The sequence below is a fragment of the Rhineura floridana genome, chromosome 2, assembly GCF_030035675.1.
Source record: "Rhineura floridana isolate rRhiFlo1 chromosome 2, rRhiFlo1.hap2, whole genome shotgun sequence".
Taxonomy (NCBI): domain Eukaryota; kingdom Metazoa; phylum Chordata; class Lepidosauria; order Squamata; family Rhineuridae; genus Rhineura; species Rhineura floridana.
Genome location: NC_084481.1, coordinates 36,837,753 through 36,858,478, shown reverse-complemented (window position 1 = coordinate 36,858,478; position 20,726 = coordinate 36,837,753). Strand labels below are relative to the sequence as shown.

At 39.5% G+C, this 20,726-nt stretch overlaps 2 protein-coding genes across 4 annotated transcripts in view; one reads left to right on the top strand and one right to left on the bottom strand.

The window, feature by feature from the left end:
• Positions 1-15,641, top strand: part of ITGA4 (integrin subunit alpha 4) — a 98,826-nt gene extending 83,185 nt beyond the window's left edge. For both annotated transcript variants that reach the window (XM_061608290.1, XM_061608289.1), the window contains 7 exons: positions 1,842-1,929; positions 3,832-3,939; positions 7,694-7,813; positions 9,697-9,816; positions 12,206-12,304; positions 13,378-13,497; positions 15,166-15,641. In XM_061608290.1, the coding sequence (XP_061464274.1) occupies positions 1,842-1,929; positions 3,832-3,939; positions 7,694-7,813; positions 9,697-9,816; positions 12,206-12,304; positions 13,378-13,497; positions 15,166-15,270 (760 nt within the window). In that variant the 3' untranslated portion in view covers positions 15,271-15,641. The remainder of the gene's footprint in view (positions 1-1,841; positions 1,930-3,831; positions 3,940-7,693; positions 7,814-9,696; positions 9,817-12,205; positions 12,305-13,377; positions 13,498-15,165) is intronic.
• A 964-nt stretch (positions 15,642-16,605) lies between these two features.
• Positions 16,606-20,726, bottom strand: part of CERKL (ceramide kinase like) — a 66,888-nt gene continuing 62,767 nt past the window's right edge. For both annotated transcript variants that reach the window (XM_061608291.1, XM_061608292.1), the window contains 2 exons: positions 18,828-19,000; positions 16,606-17,830 (listed from right to left, as the gene is read on the bottom strand). In XM_061608291.1, coding sequence (XP_061464275.1) covers positions 17,749-17,830; positions 18,828-19,000 — 255 coding nt within the window. In that variant the 3' untranslated portion in view covers positions 16,606-17,748. The remainder of the gene's footprint in view (positions 17,831-18,827; positions 19,001-20,726) is intronic.

Here is a 20,726-nt window from a genome sequence, read left to right as displayed (position 1 = left end):
CAACTATAGCCCTTACGTATTCTAAAGATGCAGAGTTGAGGCCTAATTAAGCAGCAAAATTGTTATTTCTGAAAAGGTATATTATTCGTATTGAAAATATTTAAAATCTGTTCATTTTAAAACCATGAGGTCCCACTACAAATATTATGATATGTACTTAATCCCTCCCCCCCCCAAAGTTTGTTCTTCTTAGGATGTAGTCCTGTGGTCCATGGGGGGATGTCTGAGGGGCCATAGGATTAGGGATGGGTGAGAATTTCAATTCAGTTTGCATTTCAAGATGAATCCATCAAATTGGCACTTTCCGAAACAATACGGAACTGGTCCACAGCCATCCTTCAAAATTTGCACTTATTCTAATTTTGCAATGTAGTTTGCCAAACAATATTTAAAAAAATGCATGTGTTAAGGGAAAGTGTGCATAAAAATGAATATATGAGTGAAAATAACATGCAAAAAGGCATTATATAGTGACAAATGGCTTGCAAAAATGTGTGTGTTAGTCAAAACTGCTTACAAAAATGTGTTTATTAGAAGTTTGCACTAAAATGCTGGAGAATTTTCCTAAGGATTTTTTTAAAAAATTGCAAGTTGCTGTGGAAATGTGAAGAACTGACTGGAAAAATTAGAAACTGAGAGAACCAACATTGACAGATCTTACATGGGTTTGAGAGAATGGGGGAAGTCACACCTCTTTTTGCCCCTGGCCTTTGACACTTGAGATGTATACTTTTGGGACCTGCACTAGGTATGATTGTAACTTTTAAAAACTATTTTAAATGTTGCATTTTACGTTGTTGTGACACACCCTGGGACCTTGTGGTGAAGGTGGTAATAAGTATCATCACCATCATCCCTCCAACATCTGAGACAGATCTTCAAGGTTGGAGCCTCCCTTTCTGATAGCATGAGCTCCTCCCAACCCCCTGGCTAAACCGGTATCTCAGCTCTAATATCAGTAGGGCCAAAACAGGACATTCTATGTCTTTTGTTTCAAGTAAGAGGAAAAACTAAAAGCAATGGCAGGAGGAACACAAAGTATTCTTACGGCCTTTTGGAAAAGTCCAGCAGGGTGTTGGATAAGGTGGTTAAATCACTTCATATTTCTCTCCACCACCACTTTAGGGTTGCACTGTTAATGTTTCTATGACGTTGTTATCTTTTCATGGCTTAGAAATTCTCAGAAGAGCTTAGAATACTGAGCTGTCTGGGAGAGGGGGTAGTCATGTCTGAAAGAAAAGATATGGATGTCTGTATGCATTTGAATCAAGAAGTCTGTATAAGTGAAGAGGGATTAGAGGATTTCTGACAGGGAAGAGAGGCTTGGTGGTAGAGCATCTGCTTTCATGCAGAATCTCTGGCATATCCAGGTAGGGCTGGAAAAGCTCCTGTCTGAAACCCTGGAGAGCCACTGCCAGTCAGTATAGAGCAGCCTTTCCCAACCTTTGGGTCCCCAGATGTTGTTGGACTACAACTCCCATCAGCCCCAGCCAGCATAGGCAATGGTCAGGAATGGTGGGAATTGTAGTCTCACAACATCTGGGGACCCAAAGGTTGGGAAAGGCTGGTATAGAGAATACTGGGCTAGATGGACCCATGGTATGACTTAGTATAAGACAGCTGCTTATGTTCCTAGAGTTGGAGAACAATGTCACACTTGCCCTATGCAGGCTGCTACTATAACCCAGGACTTCCTTTCCATTGAACTGGAATTACAGATATCCAATTCTTAGAACTGTGCATCAAATGCTACGAGAGGAAGCTAATTGACAGTGGAGGTGGTGACTGATTTTAATTGAGATGCATTTTTTCTCATTTCTTTTGGAAACTATTTCTTGCAGGTCTGTATTACCGACATCATTTGTATATGGACCCAGTCAGGAAAATTCACCAGTTTGCATGAAGGAGAACATAAACTTCACTTTCCATGTAAGAGCTATTTCTTACAGAAACATATTCTATTCTCACTGTTTTTGAAAAGTGAATGAAATGAAAATTAAATCCATCACTTCATGGGGAAAAGCTTTTCCTTGCTAGGAAGTTGATTTCAGTAAAGCTACACATTCTGGGCCAGCGAGGCTCTGCCTATAGTGCCTCTTGCAATTATATCTCCTTAAACGATTCTTGGAACACAATTCCTTCAATATTTCCCCAGATGAGGAGAAAAAACTGTTGTGTCCAAGTTGCTTTCTAAGGTTCAGTTAAAAAATATATGGTATTTACATTTTTTCCAATTACAAAGCCACATTTGCACGGAGTGAAACACCTCCCTTGAAAATAGTTTTTTTGGACAATTTTGCTCCTTATTTTTAATTTGTTTACCATAGCTATGAGTTGGGAGGAGAAAAAGTTGAAATGGATGGCAACTGAGAGGTGTAATCTATATGCTAATGCTGATTCAAGTCTTCCCATGCTTGTGCTTATGTAGCCAAAACGTTGCCACCCATGCACAAGACAGTACAAGTACAAACAAATCTGCAGGGGAAAAACTAAAAAGTTTTGGGGGGGCCTCATCATCAGCCCTATAATAATTCTCATGGAATGCTGAGATACTAAGAATATTACAACGTATTCTGTGACAACGTGGGTTGTAGCCTGCACCTTGAGAAGGCGAGGGAGGCACGTAAACCAGCCAAACCAACCACCAACACCTCCTTCTTAGCACTGCTGCGAAATAGATATCTTCCCTATCCCCTCTGGCTACTTCCACTGAACAGCTTGTTAACCTTTTGGACTTTGGCCACATCCACACCAGCCATTTATTCCACATTAAACAGTCATGGCTTCCCCGAAAGAATCTGGTTAAGTGCAGTTTGTGAACAGTGCTAAGAGGAGAAACCTATTCCCCTGACAGAGCTCCAGTTCCCAGAATTCTCTGGGAATAGGGGCTGACTGTTAAACCACTCTGCCCATTGTAGCTCTGTGAGGGGAATAGGAGTCTCCTAATACTACTCAGCACCCCTCACAAGCTACACTTCCCAGGTTCTTTGGGGAAAGACATGACTGTTTAAAGTGCAATAAATGTCTGGTGTGGATGTGGCCTTTGACTGGCCTGGCTTTCTCCCTACACTTTTATTATTATTGTTGTTGTTGTTAAACTACCCACTTTACACTGTATAGAGTGGTATGGCACATTAAGCATGGGGTGAATCAATAACAATTTAATTCTATCCTGCCCCTCCTCCAAAATACCTCTTCCTGGTCCAAGCTGACAAACTATTGTTAAATGTCCCTAGGCACTGGGGATGACGACTGGGAGCACTGCCCATAAAACATCAATGGAGAAATGATTTTATAAATATAGCTGTATTTTAACACGTGTCTCCACTCCACCCCCTAATTTCCTCCCATTTCCAGAAATAATAATAAAATAAAATGCCCAGTGCAGATTAACCGTGCTCAGTGGGCACAGAATGCTGACTGACTGTTGGGAATGGGAGAAGAAAACCAGGAAGGAATTGAAGGGAGTGTCTAGATAGCAAGACTGCATTGCAATGTTTTGTTGCAGGGCCCTACTTGTTCTTCTATAACCTTTATAAAATTTGAATTTACTCCATTTCTGGTGGGCTTATGATACTTGCCTCATTTAAAAATTACTCGACACCTAAAATATGTAAAAATATACAACCTGGGTACTTGAATATATCATACAGTGTTTATTTCAGAGTACAAAAATATCAGATATTTACTCTTAGCATTTTCAAAGGGAAACTTCTGAAATTTCCATGTGTGTCTGTCTGTGCGTGCTGTGTGTGTGCATGACAGCGTGTGCCTGGTTTGAATTCTAATTTGAGACGAGGTTCAGCCATAATTGTATACTTTACTCCTTAGGTCAGTAATCCAGGACTAAGTATGGCTCCTAATGTAAGCATGATGATACAGATACCCAATTCTTTTGTTCCAAGAGACATCAAGCTGTTTAATGTTCTGGATGTCAAGGTATGCTTGGTTTACATTATGAACCAGGAGTTCATTATGTGACATATTGTTTCAAGTTTCCCAAGTGTTAACTCCTCACATAGTGCTACAATCAAATGATATAATTCTGTGATGGTCAGGTGCTGTGTCCTGGGCCTTGACAAGAGCTGGCTCTGGTGATGGTGGACATCCATGGGCAAGTGAGAGATCAAACCCAACAGATCTGACCATGGAAAAGTGGGCAAATGGGATAAGGAAATGTAGATCGGAACAAAGTTGAGGATCAAGTGCTTGGGCAGAAACAGCAGGTTATAGAGGTGTACTGAGGAGGACCTGAGTGTCTTCCTCTGATGATTTGCTCAGATTGAAAAATTGCAGCAAGCCCTGGTAATTTTATGGGAGGAAGTGTGAAAGATGGCCTCCAGTGGTCAATTGGAACTAGAAGGGTTCTGCCTGGAGGTTGCTGCTAATTGGCCCAAAATGCCTATAGTTTTCTTCTCCTACCTGCTGTCTAGTTTGGCAGTGCATAACTGGTCCCTGAGCATTTGCAGCTGAAGTACTGCAGCATCTGATGGTTGCAAACATGTTAAGAACAGAAGCGTTCTTTTGGAACAGGCCAGTGGCCCATCCAATTCAACATCCTATTCTCGCAGTGGCCAACCAGATGCCTATGGGAATCCTGCAAGCAAGAACTGAATGAAACAGCACTCTGTGGTTTCCAGCAATTATGATTGTGACTCAGAAATGCATTAAAATGCACTGGGTTCAGTGCTGTGGCCCATAGCAAAAAATGGGCAAGATTAGGTGGAAGGGCCAGTATGCCTATGCAGAACTGGAAAGTCATGGTCTTGCATGAAAGCAGCAAAACACTGGACTTCCGGGAAGGATTGCTTCGCTTGTGCCTGCCTCTGAGACGAGCTCTCGTCTCAGAGGAAGCTTTTTCAGTTTTAAAACCAGTCAAAAGGTTTTTTTTGACTGGTAAAAACTTTCTCCCAGGCAAGGGAGAAACGAAGAGATCATCCACAAGCTTCGTTGTGTTTGTTGGGGGACTTGAATTCATTAGGATTGCCTATGAACAAAGGACCAGCCAGCAACATGGGACGGAGCCAAGGAATTTCAAGCAAGCTCAAACTGATTAAGCGAGACGTTTTTCTTCAAAGAAAAACAGATTCTAACAGGCAAGCATTCTTCTTTCTATCCTTATCATTTGGCTTAAATTGTTGCAGTAAAGAGATTTCTTAAAAGAATCCGCAGTAAAGAATCCCTGGGTGAGTTATAACTTTTCTCTTTTATACACGGAATTAAGGTGGAAGGAAATCGAAATAGCTTATCTTTGTTTTTATTGCAAAAAGCTGGCCTGGAATTGAGAATTATAAAGATACAAACGGATGAGAGATATCTAATCTGAGGAGAAAAATTTTGATTTATATGAACTTTTGAGTATTATATGTCTGGGACTATTTTTTCTGGTCTACTTCATTTTGACGAATCTGCTTGTTCTTTATGCCATTAACTATTTGAATGCTGTGAACTAAATTTGTTTTGCATTCTTGGACACATAAGAGATAAGGCAGTTTGTGCTGTCTACATTATGATGTCATCAGGTTTGGAATATTAACTCCTTTGTTGCTGGAAAAAGAAATAAATTGCTCTTTGCTTGGGAATAGTGCTATATTGGAAATTGAAGGGTTTTTTTCTTCTTCTTGGTTTTAAAAATGACAATTAAGAAAGTGGCTGAGACCCTGGAAGTAAATATGTTTCAGAAAATAATGGATGAGATTGAGATAATGAAACAAGAACTTAGACATGGCAAACAAGAGATGAAAATTGAATTTGGCAAAATGAAGCAGGAGCTGAAAGAAATAGGGGATTTTATGAGAGAGGAGGTTGATGAGATCAAACATATAACTAGACAAGCAATAGAAGAAGAAAGAAAAATTAAAGGGAAGATGCAAGTCCTGGAGATTGGAACAGATATATCAAATGTGGAACTGGAAAAAGATTTGGAGTTTATGGACCTTAGAGATAAAGATTATTGTTTGGAATTCAGTGTTGTCCCTGAAGAAATTGATGAAGATATCAGAGATAAAGCTATCAATGTTTCGAAAAAAATTCTGGACTGGAATGATGTGATGGAGCTTGAAATAGAGAAAATTTATAGAATTAATTACAGATATGTGACAATGGAAAAACTCTCAAGAGATGTGCTAGTGCATTTCGTAAAAAAGAGGAACAGAGATATGACTTTACAACAACATTTCAGTAACACATTCAGAATTGATGGCAAGGAAATATTTGTGAGGAAGGAAATTCCCATCAGACTCTTATTATATGACTATGACTATGACAGCAAGATTATTATGGATGCAAGGATGGAAGATGGAAGATGGAATTAACACTGATAATGGAAGAATGGCTATTGAAATTACTGGACCTAGCAGACTTGATGAGATGGATTAATCGACATGTTTATTTGGAGAAAAATCGATGGATATATTTCTCAAGGACTGGAAACCTCTCTGACTTTTTGCGGAAAGAATAAAGTGATGTTAATGAGATTTAATGATTAATTAAGATAACTACTGGAGGAAAGTGATTTTGTAATATATTAAGAGACAGGTTTGTTATATATTATAGACCTATAACTGATCTGCGACAAATTGGAAGTCAACATTTTATTTTATTGTATTAGTTATTAATTTGTTTTTGTTTTGTTTTGTTTTTTGAAACTTTGAATAAAAAAATTAATGGGGAAAAAAAAAGCAGCAAAACACTGAGGTTGCAGCTGTGTAGCCAGGTGGGATTGGGTTACTGTGTCACACAAGTGGTCATATATGCCAAGTGTAGGCATGAAGATTTGCATGTGGCAGATATCTTGGGTCCTGCAGTTGTGTTAATGGGCACTATGTGCTATTTTATGCAACCCCTTCACGTTCTTCCCTATCCCTTAAGACACAGACTGATAAATAATATTAATAAAAATTCCCAGTAAGGTCTGAACATTCTACTCTAGATGCCACATCCCCATTAGCTGAGGTGGCACAGAGCCCTGCATAAAAGCTGGTTCAAGCCTAGTTTTCTTTGCAGACCTAAGCCCCCCACACAACATAGTTGGAAGGTAAATATGAGGAAGAGAAAGAGGTGGGTCAAATTTAGCCATGGATAAAGAGTATATGCTAGACCTGTTTTTCTCTTTTCCCAAAGCTAATCTGTTTTAGAACTGGTTACTTTGCTAACCAGAGATCCTCCGTGGTGCAGAGTGGTAAGCGGCGGTAACGCAGCCGAAGCTCTGCTCACAGCCAGAGTTCGATTCCAACGGAAGGAGGAAGTCGAATCTCCAGTAAAAGGGGTCGAGGTCCACTCAGCCTTCCATCCATCCGTGGTCAGTAAAATGAGTACCCAGCATATGCTGGGGGGGTAAAGAAAAGGCCGGGGAAGGAACTGGCAATCCCACCCCATATATACAGTCTGCCTTGTAAACGTCGCAAGACGTCACCCTAAGAGTCAGAAACGACTCACACTATAAGTGCGGAGACAACTTTACCTTTACTTTGCTAACTAAATATATTGTTAAAATAATGTGGTTTTATTTCTAAGTAAGGCTGCAATCTTAACCCCACAGGGAGTAAACTCCAATGAATTCAATAGGATTTATGAGTAGACATGGTTAGGCTTGCAGCTTAAAAGTATTTGGAAGGAAGGTACACTCAAAGTTTAGAAATGTCTCCTTCTTTGTATCTGAAAACCAAAATATAGCTTTGTTTTTCATTTGCAGACAACTGACGGATACTGTATATTCAAAAATTATACAAGAAACTGCACTTTACAAAAAACAAATGAACATATGTTGAGAGATTTCATTACATTCTTCACAAAGCTTGACAAGAGGCAACTGGTAATTTCTTGACTTTATTCAATCATTTGTTTAATTTTTTTAAAGTTTCATTAAAGATATGGGTTTGAATCCACAATGTCTGTGAGCAGATCCACTTCAAGGGGAAGAGACTGTTCCCCTCCCCCATTGCCTCTTTCCCCCTGCAGCTCTTTGTGTCCTCTATAGGGCTGATCCAGATGACTGGAGGAACCACCAGCAGTGTGGAAAGGAGTTGCAAGGAGGAGAGGGAATTGGTAAAAATGGCTTCCTGCTGGATCTCAGGCCCTTCCATAAACAGAAGAAGCCCTTCTGTTTGCAGAAGGAACACTCTGGATCAAACCCATTATGCCTTTCTATTATGTACTTTTAATTTATATGTTCAGACTGTATCTTTTGACAACAGTTCTTAAAATCCTGCAGCAAGAGGCTCTGGGTGATCCTGGAACCTTTTCTGCTTTCCACCCTTGTCTTCCACATGTCTGGCAAGGCTCTTGTGTGGACTTCTGTGCTGTTCCCCATCCCCGCATCCTCAGCTTAATGGTAACCGTGTGTTCTGCTTCCTTGATGAAGGAGATGGGTCTGGTTCCCCACTCCGATACAAGGAGGTGGGAGTGCTTGAACCTCTGTAGCCAGTCCTGCTGTTACACAGGTTTACCCAATTGCCAGAACAGTAACATATTTGTCAGAAATGGCATGACATTCACTGTGTTCATGCAACTGATTATTTCAAATTAAGCTAGCGCAGAGTAGCTGAGACACCTGGGTCTGATGCGTTTGTGTCATAACCCTGGTGCTTTAGAAGTTTCTGTAAGTCTGTGAGGAAAAATTGGAAACATTGTGTCTGTGCCAGGCCTAATTCTGGTTTAGAGATCATGAGCAGGCTATGGGCTCGCACACTCTTTCCTCTTCCATGTGTAAATTCCCCCTCCGTTAGGAAGGTGTAAACAGAAATATGTAAACCAGCTTTTTAACTCTGGTTGCAAGTTTTGATTCAGAACAAACCATGGTTAGTGAGATCAGTGCCAAAATTATATGTGTAGCTCCAGGGGAGGGGAAGAAAAAGAGGGAGTGCAATGTATTATTCCTAGGCTCCAAATCATGGTTTTAGGAGATGGAGAACATTCTGTGTGCACCAGGCCTTTATTGTAGGTTTATCAAAACTTCTAAATGACTGTGGGCAGGGCTGTAGCTCAGTGGGAGAGCATCTGCTTTACATGCAAAAGATCCCAGGTTCAATCCCTGGCGTCTCCAGGTAGGGTTGGAAGAAAATCTTGCCTGCAGCTGCTGGAGAGCCTCCGTCAGGCAGTGTAGGCAATGCTCTAACTCAGAACAAGGCAGCTTCCTATGTTCATGTGTGTTCTCTACAACCTGGAATTAATGCACAAGCCAATGTGGTTTTCCTGACTAGAAAGTCCCCCCGTTTTCCATCTGTAAGATGGGACTTGCAAGGACTGGAAAGCTTTTGTAAGGATAGATTAAAAACAATAAAACCACATTTGTGGCTACAACTAGGAGAAATAGTGCTGGAATATTTTATGTGATTAACAACAGTACTGGTAGTCTTTTGTGAGAAATTGCATAAACCTGACAAGTCCTTGCTAAAGTTTTTTTTTAACACAAAGTTAAATGTGTGTGTTCTAATGCTGCCCTGAACTGACGGAATGTAGTACAATAGGTTTTATGACACCTGCGATCTAACTAGTCATACCTGAATGAATGTAAAATAGTAACAGTACTAGAAAGAACAATTATAGCTTATCCTCAAGGGTCTCAGGAATTGTCACAGTTGTTCATAGAAAACTTGTTAATCCCTGCCTGAGGGCAGTCAGTCACAATATTTTTTAATGAAAAATTAATAGCTGTGCGCAGTTGCATTTCATATTATTATTCTCTCTCTTCTGAAGTACTGTATGAAACATGACCCATTCTGTTTGCAAATACTTTGCAATTTTGGGAACATGGAAAATGGAAAAGAAGCAACTGTTCACATTCAGCTGGAAGCAACTCCTTCACTGTTGAACATGGTAAATATTTTAATATTTAAATAATTATAATTAAACGCATGTCCCCAAGAGTCAGATACCTCTCTTAAGACAAAATAAAACTATGCTTGGAAGTCCCACTAATTTCAGTGGCAGGGATTCAAACATGCACTTCTCTCTCTCAAATCAACGGAACAGTGCTTAACTTTGACTGGACATGGCTTAAGCGGGTTCCTGAGCCTGCATTTATCACTTGTTGTTGTTATGTGCCTGCAAATCGACTGCGACTTATGGCGGCCCTATGAATCAGTGACCTCCAAGAGCATCTGTCATGAACCACCCTGTTCAGATCTTGTAAATTCAGGTCTGTGGCTTCCTTTATGGAATCAATCCATCTCTTGTTTGGCCTTCCTCTTTTTCTACTCCCTTCTGTTTTTCCCAGCATTATTGCCTTTTCTAATGAATTGTGTCTTCTCATGATGTGTCCAAAGTATGATAACCTCAGTTTCATAATTTTAGCTTCTAGTGACAGTTCTGGTTTAATTTGTTCTAACACCCAATTATTTGTCTTTTTCGCAGTCCATGGTATGCGCAAAGCTCTCCTCCAGCACCACATTTCAAATGAGTTGATTTTTCTCTTGTCCGCCTTTTTCACTGTCCAACTTTCACATCCATACATAGAGATCGGGAATATCATGGTCTGAATGATCCTGACTTTGGTGTTCAGTAATACATCATTGAATTTGAGGACCTTTTCTAGTTCTCTCATAGCTGCCCTCCCCAGTCCTAGCCTTCTTCTGATTTCTTGACTATTGTCTCCATTTTGGTTAATGACTGTGTCGAGGTATTGATAATCCTTGACAAGTTCAATGTCTTCATTGTCAACTGTAAAGTTACATAAATCTTCTGTTGTCATTACTTTAGTCTTCTTGATGTTCAGCTGTAGTCCTGCTTTTGTGCTTTCCTCTTTAACTTTCATCAGCATTCGTTTCAAATCATTACTGGTTTCTGCTAGTCATATGGTATCGTCTGCATATCTTAAATTATTGATGTTTCTCCCTCCAATTTTCACACCTCCTTCATCTTGGTCCAATCCTGCTTTCTGTATGATATGTTCTGCGTACAGATTAAACAAATAGGGTGATAAAATACAACCCTGTCTCACACCCTTTCCGATGGGGAACCAATCGGTTTCTCCATATTCTGTCCTTACAGTAGCCTCTTGTCCAGAGTATAAGTTGCGCATCAGGACAATCAGATGCTGTGGCACCCCCATTTCTTTTAAAGCATTCCATAGTTTTTCATGATCTACACAGTCAAAGGCTTTGCTGTAGTCTATAAAGCACAGGGTGATTTTCTTCTGAAATTCCTTGCTCCGTTCCATTATCCAATGTATGTTTGCGATATGATCTCTGGTGCCTCTTCCCTTTCTAAATCCAGCTTGGACGTCTGGCATTTCTCGCTCCGTATATGGTAAGAGCCTTTGTTGTAGAATCTTGAGCATTACTTTACTTGCATGGGATATTAAGGCAATAGTTTGGTAATTACTGCATTCTCTGGGATCCCCTTTCTTTGGAAGTGGGATATATATTGAACGCTTCCAGTCTGTGGGCCATTGTTTAGTTTTCCATATTTCTTGACAAATTTTTGTCAAAATTTGGACAGATTCAGTCTCAGTAGCTTGTAGCAACTCTATTGGTATGCCGTCTATTCCTGGTGATTTGTTTCTTCCAAGAACTTTAAGAGCAGCTTTCACCTCACATTCTAAACTTTCTGGTTCTTCATCAAAATGTTCCTCTGTGAATGAATCTGTCATCCTGGCATCTCTTTTATAGAGTTCTTCAATGTATTGCTTCCATCTTCCTTTTATTTCATCTCGGTCAGTCAGTGTGTTCCCCTGTTGATTATTCAACATCCCTACTCTTGGTTTAAATTTCCCTCTAATTTCTCTAATCTTTTGGAATAGGGCTCTTGTTCTTCCCATTTTGTTGTCCTTTTCTATTTCTGTACAATAACTATTGTAATAGTTTTCTTTGGCCCTACGTACTAGTCGTTGTACAGTTGCATTTAGGTTTCTAACAGCCTTTCTATCTCCTTTTGCTTTTGCTTTCCTTCTCTCTTTAACCATTTTAAGAATTTCTTCAGTCATCCATTGAGGTCTTTCTCTCTTTTTAACTAGAGGTATTGTCTTTTTGCATTCTTCCCTGATAACGTCTCTGACTTCATTCTAGTTCTTCTGGTTCTCTGTCAACTATGTTTAAAGCCTTAAACCTGTTCCTTATTTGATCTTTATATGCTTCTGGGATGTTATTTAAATTGTATTTTGGCATTATGATTGCTTTGTTGGTCTTCTTTAGCTTTATTAGTTCCTTTCATGTGATCCTCCACATAGCATTTGTTTTGAGTGCATAAACATATCTTTTAAAAACAGGATGAAGCTTCGGCACTTATATTTGAAGTAAAAGGGAAAGTTTCAGCAGATCAAAATCCCAAAGTCACTGAACTGCACAAGGACAAGCAAAGTACTTACGTAAGTATTGTTAAATGGCATTTGATTAGCAGTAAACTATCATAGTTTACTACAAACCCAAAACTTCTGGCTTCTTCAAGTTCATCATGAGCAAGCATGATAATTATTTAACTTATTATAAAATTGCTAGATGATTTAACAAATCAGGCAAATTTGAATTGTTAGCTGAAATATCTTCAGTATGAAGTTCTTTGCAGCATCTTCCAGAATTAGCTTGGGTAAGAATGCAACGAAGGAAAGGACTGCTGGGATTAGACTGGGCTTCATACAAAGAAATAAGGATATATAACATTTTGTCCTAATATATGCATTTTGATATAATTTTTTTAGTCAAAACTGTATTGCAGAAAGTGAAGGATGTGTTCCAGTTCTCGTATTAGTCTGAGAAGTGCAAATCAAGTCAGTTTGTTTTAAAACGTGGACTGGAAATATTCTTAAGCATCCTTACATGATTGGACTATTGGTACTCAGTGTTAACTTTTAACCTGGTTTTGGTCAGATGCTTTGATCATCAGTTTTGTAGTGGTAGGGTCTTAGTATTAGATGCATAACCTTCTTCTGCATTTGGTCCAAGATTATTAGGAGGAGGTATGCTCAGGAACCTGAAAGATACCATGCTGAAAACTGTATCTACAATGCAGAAACTCAGGTCCTCTATTGTATGATTATTAGCTGGAAATCCTAAACACAACTTAGAAGAAAGTGTCATTGAAATCAATGAAAACTCAACAAGACCCAATTGAAGGCAATATGCCATATGTATACAAGCCATATTTGTTTGTAGGTGTATGAGAAGCGAAACAGAACAATTCTGAATTCATGTCTACTTATGGTAACTCAGGGCAGTGTTCAACTAAAAAGTTGCACTGGCATAATGGGATTGCCCTCCCCCTCTTCTCTCCTCACACAGGCCCACACTGTCCCCAGATCTGCTCTGGAGGGTTGGTGGAACCCCCAGAAGAGATTTAGGGAGCACGACAGGGGAGGAGGAGGAGAGATTGTTTTGTTGCACAAGAACGAATCCTTGTGCTATGTTGAATACAACCTTTGTGGTATGTTTTTTATTTGTGCAGGTCATTCTGGAGGGACTTCATAACCAAAAGACAAAAGTTAGTGTGACAGTGCTGCTTATTGGAATAGGTTCAATAGTTGGAATTACTTTGCTTTTGCTTCTTGCGTTTATTTTATGGAAGGCAAGTACTTCAGTTGTAATTCATATGTTCCTTTGTTTTTGTCTGTCTTCTCTAGATCTCATCATAATGGAAAAGTTATCCTTGCTTTTGCTTCCCCCCCCGAAGACAAACAATACTCCTTAAATTTATTCTAAAAAACAGTTTTTACACTGAGTGATTTAAGTCCTTTTTTTTTTTAATCTGAGGGTGGTGGTGGCGGCGGAGGCGGCTTTAGTCCTTATTTGATTTGGAGAAATGTGTTATAAAGGATAAATGTTCCCCAACCCCCCTTCCCAGAAAAGTTCCTAGTTTCACTTCCAAAACAGCCAGCCCACTGATGAGTTATCACATGGCTGCTGGATCAGACTTTTGGACCTCTTGGGTAAAGACACTTGTGGAAGTTAGGCAACAAAGGGCTGGGCCCCTGGTGGGAGGAAGGGCGGGATATAAATCAAATAATAAATAAATAAAACAAAGCCCCTAGGTCATATCTAACTGAACAACTTATTGTCTTTTCTGCATAATCGACATTCTAGAGTTTACAGTGCCATTTATGTAGATGTTGTTAATAATTCTTGGCAACAGCTGAAAAAAGATCTTCTTTGGAAACGGAGATACCTTTCTGAACTAGACATCCAAATTAAAGAAAGTGTTTTGCCTGTGCAGTGGTCTGGGCTTTAAAACCACTAATTCTTACTGCAGCAGAAGCATTAATTCCTTTTAAGTTGTGGAAAAACTTCTTAGACTTCTGAATGTTGTCAGAAACCATAAAAAGTGCAAATTAGTTTTGCCTTCTTTTTTGTCCTTCCATAATATGCATATTGGTATCCATAGTCATTATTACTTTTTTAAAAACAGGCCATCTTCCATTTTTTTGTTCAGTACACCATGTCAAGTACCACAATTCATCTGCATGCAAAAGCAGGCACCAGAACCTCTTCTAGCTACTGGGACTGTTGTATCTTGGTGAAGCTGCAGAACTACTACAAAAAGTGTAATGGAGAGGGGCAGACATGCAGATACAGTTCAGACCAGAGGCAACTAAGCTGCGGCCACATGTTCTTGGATTCCATCTCCCATTGGCTCTAGCCAGCGTGGCCAATGGTCAGATATGATGGGAGTTGTTTTCCAGAAAAATTGAGGGCAGCTGCAAGGTGGTTACCCACGTATTTAGGGTCTGGTTTCACTGTATGCAGATTCCTTTTCCAAAAGCTGATTGGGGTGCTTCAGCATGATTGTTTTTGGAAGAGGGCTCTGTCCACATAGACAGATCAGGACCAAAAATACCTTGGAATATGCTGCTACATACCATCTTCAACATTTTCGTCCATGTCTACATATTTGTTTTGAAAGATGTTTAGTATATGCTAGAAATGGAATTGGAGAGACTCTGTTCTAACTTATGCACAACTGAGACAACGTTCAGTACATTTATTTCAATACAAGACTTTAAACATGTTTCAACATGTCATTGAAATCAATGAAAATTTAAGTGCTTACTTTTGGATGAATCATGCCCATTCTTTTAAAAATAAAATTTAATAAGTTAGTATTGTGAATACTCTGGTTTCTCTTCAGTCTGTATAAGTCATTTGCCTTTTACTAAACATTTCTGCAGACAGGAAAAAATAAAATTTGGAATTGTGAATTCACCAAAATTTTAATTGGTTCTGATATTGTGTATTCCAGGTTGGTTTCTTTACAAGAAAGTATAAACTTCTCCCTCAAGAACCGAATGGAAGGGAAAGTTGGAGCTATGTAAACAGCAAACAAAATGGCAGCAGTGATGATTAAGAGATTTTCTACCTAAATAGTACTGGATCATTTTTATCAAAGGCACCGATTACAAGAATGGACAAATCCTAAGTCCTTGTCATGTATCTGAGTGAGAAGAAGGATTTCATCTTCGTCAGCTTTCTATGCTACAAAAGATAGAATGTGTGAAGGAGAACAGCAAAGATAACCAAGATCACCAGTCTCTGGGTTCAAAAGCAAAGAAACCCAATGAAAACAAGTAAACACTATGGAAGAGCTGCTACTTGCTAAAACGTTTTGGCCAGTAGTGTGAATCATACTTGAATTAGAGTGCATAGCTTCACTGTCTAGGAATTCAGCTAATCAAGTTTTATATATATATAATAAAGATATTGTTAATAGACTTGGAACACAGCACTCGATAGTACCTTCTCTATGATTTTTAAGAACCATGCAGGATGAACACATTTTTCAGTTCTTAACATTTTTTTTTTTTTGTCTACAAGAGAATTGAAGTTATCTAATATGCAACTGTATGAAATGCATGGCACTAAATTAGACAAGTTTGGTCACTCATGCCAGTAGCATGTAGCCTTTTTCTCCTCTGTAAGTTCCCTGAATTATTATGGCCTGTAGGGACTGCAAAAACAAACTGGGGTTTTTTTTCCAAGGCAAACCTGGACCCAAGACACGACATAAGCGCAGATGTTTAATCCTCCTCTACCCCAACACATACATGTACAATTAGTCCTTGTACCACAACACTATCTATTTTGCACATTGTAAAAGATAGTGGTTTAAGAGTAAATCCAAACCCTTGGATGGCAGCAGTGGAGCTTGATGGACCGGCATAGCCATTGCTGATTGGACTGGGCTGCGTGGAGGGCTTCCATCCCATCCACACCCCTCCAGCACAACAGTTCAGGAGTTTGCATTGCTGTGCTCCTTACTGAAGTTACGACTGCCAGATCCTAAGTATTTGCTTTGTGAATACAAGGAACTTCCATTCTTTGGATAATTGTTCTGCTCCCCTCCCCTATGCAGAACTCTCCTTGTATAAATGGAAGGCCCTTGTGCTCATGAAGCAATACCTTCACATCCAGGCCTCTGTGAACTTTTTTCAGGTGGAGTCTTCAGATTGCAGGTAATGGATTTTCTTATCGGATGAAGTCTTGTCTTCTCCCATTAATTTGTCTGATCAGAGAAGTGTAATGTTCAATTCATTCCATTCTATTTATTTTGAACTGTTAAGAACAAGTTTATATAGAGGTCTGAAATTATTTTTAGAACAGACTTTTTGTTCAATACAATATATTTTAAGCATCATCTTGCAACTTAAGAATAGGATTCAAGACAAAGGTGAAATACTGCACTTTCAAAGTCATTGTGTTGTCACAAGTCAAAGTTTAAAACAGTGTTAAATACTCTGAAATGTGGTACAAAAGTGATCTGGATCTACTTTTTAACCAAAGAAACAATGCATAAATAAGTATCTAGACAGCTGCCATAACTTAACTTATAAACAAAGATCAAATGTTCTTATAAAAATCACAAGAAAAGTTTGAGTACAAATAAGATCTGATAGCCAATCAACTTAAAAACTTTCTGCCAGTTAAATAAAAATTCACATAATATCAATTGTAACTACTCAGAGTCCAGCTGCAATAAAATGAACATTTTATATTTGAAATAATGGTCAAATTATTTCAAAATACTTGCTAGGAGAGGAAATACTTGACAAAACTAATTCTGTTGAGTCCATTTCCCCCCGAAGATTAACAATGCAATCATGTTTAGCCAGAAGTAAATCCTACTGTATGCAGTTGGGCTTGCTCTCAGTTAAGTGTGCATGGGATTGCAACTTAAATATATAGCTAAGTACCGTTATACCACAATATGTTTACTCAAATATTACTTACTCTCACAAGGCCATAATAAAAAAATTAAGCCTTTTTGATTTGCATTAGGAAGGGATGGAAAGTAGTGTAAAGCTTAAGGATGTCATTAAATATCTAATGGAACACACTTATTTTGTGTGATACTGAAATTTCCAGGATGGTTTGCAGAACTAAAGCAATCAAAATAATAAAAAATAAGATAGCAATGAAAAGCTAGAATGACTGAGCAAATAAATGGGAGCTTGGGTGGGGGAGAAGCATGTAGCTTAAATGGCCTGCTCAAAAATCTGCATCCAAACATCCACTTTGAAAGAAGCAGGGACACATCAGCAGAACCATATTCTGCTGCCTGACTCTTCTCCTGAAGGTCACATACAAACCCACGTCCTCCCACTCTACTGTGCAGTTCCCTCCTTAATCACTGGAAATTGTTTATTAAGCAGAACAGGATCCAGACTTCCAAGAATTACTCAATTTTCCTGCAGAAATATTATGTATTGGGATTTGTCTCATACAAGCTTTGTTTTCAATCTGCTCCATTTTATCATATCATAAGCAACTGGCAACTGAGGTTTTAGATTTAGCTGCAAAAGATGTAATTTCTCTGCATAAATTGCTTCTAAAGACAGCTGCATGATCCTTTTGGATTATCCACTGCATCGACACTCTTGCCATATAGATTAATTAATCGGGGATGTACCCTGAAAATAGGAAGAAAACAAGAAATCCATTACTTTTGTAGTATTACTATGACCCTTTATCTCAGCAGATTTACATGTAAGATCAACTCTACAGAAAATTAAAAAATCCTCCTTTTACTATCTAAACATTTCTCATATGAAAGTTACTTTCTTAGATTATATGGGCTTATCTTAGTCTCTGGGGTTGGTTATTCATGCATTAAGCAGGATGGCTTAAATTGAGTTGACTCTGAACTATATAACATGGATACTAAACACAGCACGCGAAATTTGCAAGGACAGAGAATTTGAGGTCTGTCTATCCTTCATGACAAATAAACGTCGGTCAACTAAAACTGGAATAGCTTCTGTAGATACATTTTTCTGATGATTTGGAATCTCATGCTAGTTCCACTGGCCTGCTGAACATTTTGTTATGAAATCAAAACATAGACACAGAAAAGACTATCCCAATATTTCCACAATCTTGTTTAAAACATGATACAGCCAGTAAGTGTAACAGTCAATTGCAATTTTATACAGTAGGGCCCTGCTTTTGGGCGTTCCGCTAATACAGCAGCGCCAGTGGGACGATCAGCTGGAGTTTGGGGAGCTCCAGCCGATACGCTCCAGCTGATAGTGATTAGCTGTAGCGCGTGAGCTCCCCGCAGTACAGCTGATCACTGTCAGCTGGAACACGACAGCTGAAGCTCCCCGCGCAATCAGCTGGAGTGCGGGGAGCTTGCGTGCTACAGCTGATCGCTGTCAGCTCGAGTGCAGCAGCTGGAATACAGTAGGGCCCCACTTTCAGGCGGTTTTCGCTTTTCGACGGGGGCCTGGAATGTAACCTGCCGTATGAGTGGGGCCCTACTGTAGTTAACTTCAAACATTTTCTGGCCTGCAGGATATGCAAAACTTTGCAGTTTACTTAAATATGGCCTCAAGTGTTTATTGACTCCAAGAGTTAAACAATACATCACAGAATAATGTTTTTCCTTTGTCCTACACTTTATCCTACCGAACATGAACTTCTGATGGCCATTCCATTAAATCTCCATCTATATTCCATGGGTAGCTCTTTTCTGCAGAGTCTACAGAATTCAAGTTGTCTCTAGAGATGCATTCCTTTCTAGTTCTTGCCTGGAGTTTTACTTCTTCGACAATGTAAGTTTCAACAAAGGGAAAATTGAACTAACACACAAAAACAAGAAAATATTTTGTAAATACAATAGTTAGGACAAGCTTTACTGTTTTCATAGAATCATAGAATAGGAAAGATGGAAGCGGCCTACAAGACCATCGAGTCCAACCCCCTCCCCTGCGCAATGCAGGAATCCAAATCAAAGCATTCCCGACAGATGGCTGTCCAGCTGCCTCCTGAATGCCTCCAGTGTCGGACAGCCCACTACCTCTCTAAGTAATTGGTTCCATTGTCGTATGGCTCTAACAGTTAGGAGGTTTTTCCTGATATCCAGTCGAAATCTGGCTTCCTGCAACTTGAGCCCATTATTCCATGTCCTGCACTCTGGGACGATCGAGATCCCGGCCCTCCTCTATGTGACAACCTTTCATGTACTTGAAGAGTGCTATCATATCTCCCCTCAGTCTTCTCTTCTCCAAGCTAAACATGCCTAGTTCTTTCAGTCTCTTCTCATAGGGCTTTGTTTCCACTCCCCTGATCATCCTTGTTGCCCTCCTCTGAACCTGTTCCAGTTTGTCTGCATCCTTCTTGAAGTGCGGAGACCAGAACTCAAGATGAGGCCTAACCAATGCTGAATAGAGGGAAGCTAATACTTCATACAATTTGGAAACTATACTTCTGTTAATGCAGCCTAAAATAGTATTTGCCTTTTTTGCAGCCACATTGCACTGTTGGCTCATATTCAGCTTGTGATCAACGACAATTCCAAGATCCTTCTCACATGTTATATTGATGAGCCAAGTATCCCCCATCTTAAAACTGTGCATTTAGTTTCTTTTTCCTAAATGTAGAACTTTGCATTTATCCCTGTTGAATTTCATTCTGTTGTTTTCAGCCCAATGCTCCAGCCTATCAAGGTCCCTTTGAATTTTGTTTCTGTCTTCCACGGTATTAGCTGTGCCCCCCAATTTTGTATCATCTGCAGATTTGATAAGCAAGCTCTGTACCTCCTCATCCAAGTCATTAATAAAAATGTTGAAGAGCACAGGGCCCAGGACCGAGCCCTGTGGTACCCCACTTGTTACTTCTGCCCAATTTGAGAAGGAACCATTGATAAGCACTCTTTGAGTATGATTCTGGAGCCAACTGTGGATCCACCTGATAGTTGTTCCATCGCAGCCCACATTTAGATAGCTTGCTAATCAGAATATCATGGGGCACTTTGTCAAAAGCTTTGCTGAAGTCGAGGTATATTATGTCCACAGCATTCCCACAGTCTACAAGGGAGGCTACCCAATCAAAAAACAAGATTAGTTTGGCAGGATTTGTTCTTCATAAATCCATGTTGGCTCCTGGTAATCACTGCATTGTTTTTAAGGTGCTTACAGACTGCTTTATAATCTGCTGCAGAGTTTTTCCAGGGATTGATGTTAGGCTGACTGGCCTGTTTTACATTTTGTTCTCATGGAATCAGTATTATCTTGTGCTTTCATTTTACAGAATAAATATTTTGGGGTAATCTCAAATGACTCTATTTGAGTTTTCAAAGTAATTAGCCTTATGCAGCTCAGGACCCCAATAGTGCAAGGACCACCTCTCCCCACAGGAACCAACCTGGATCCTGCGTTCATCATCTGAGGCCTTTCTCTATGTGCCTCCTCCAAGGGAGGTGTAGAGGGTGGCAACACAAGAACAAGCCTTCTCAGTGCTACCCCCTCATCTGTAGAATGGTCTCCCCAGGGAGGCACACCTGGCACCATCACTGTTTGTCTTTAG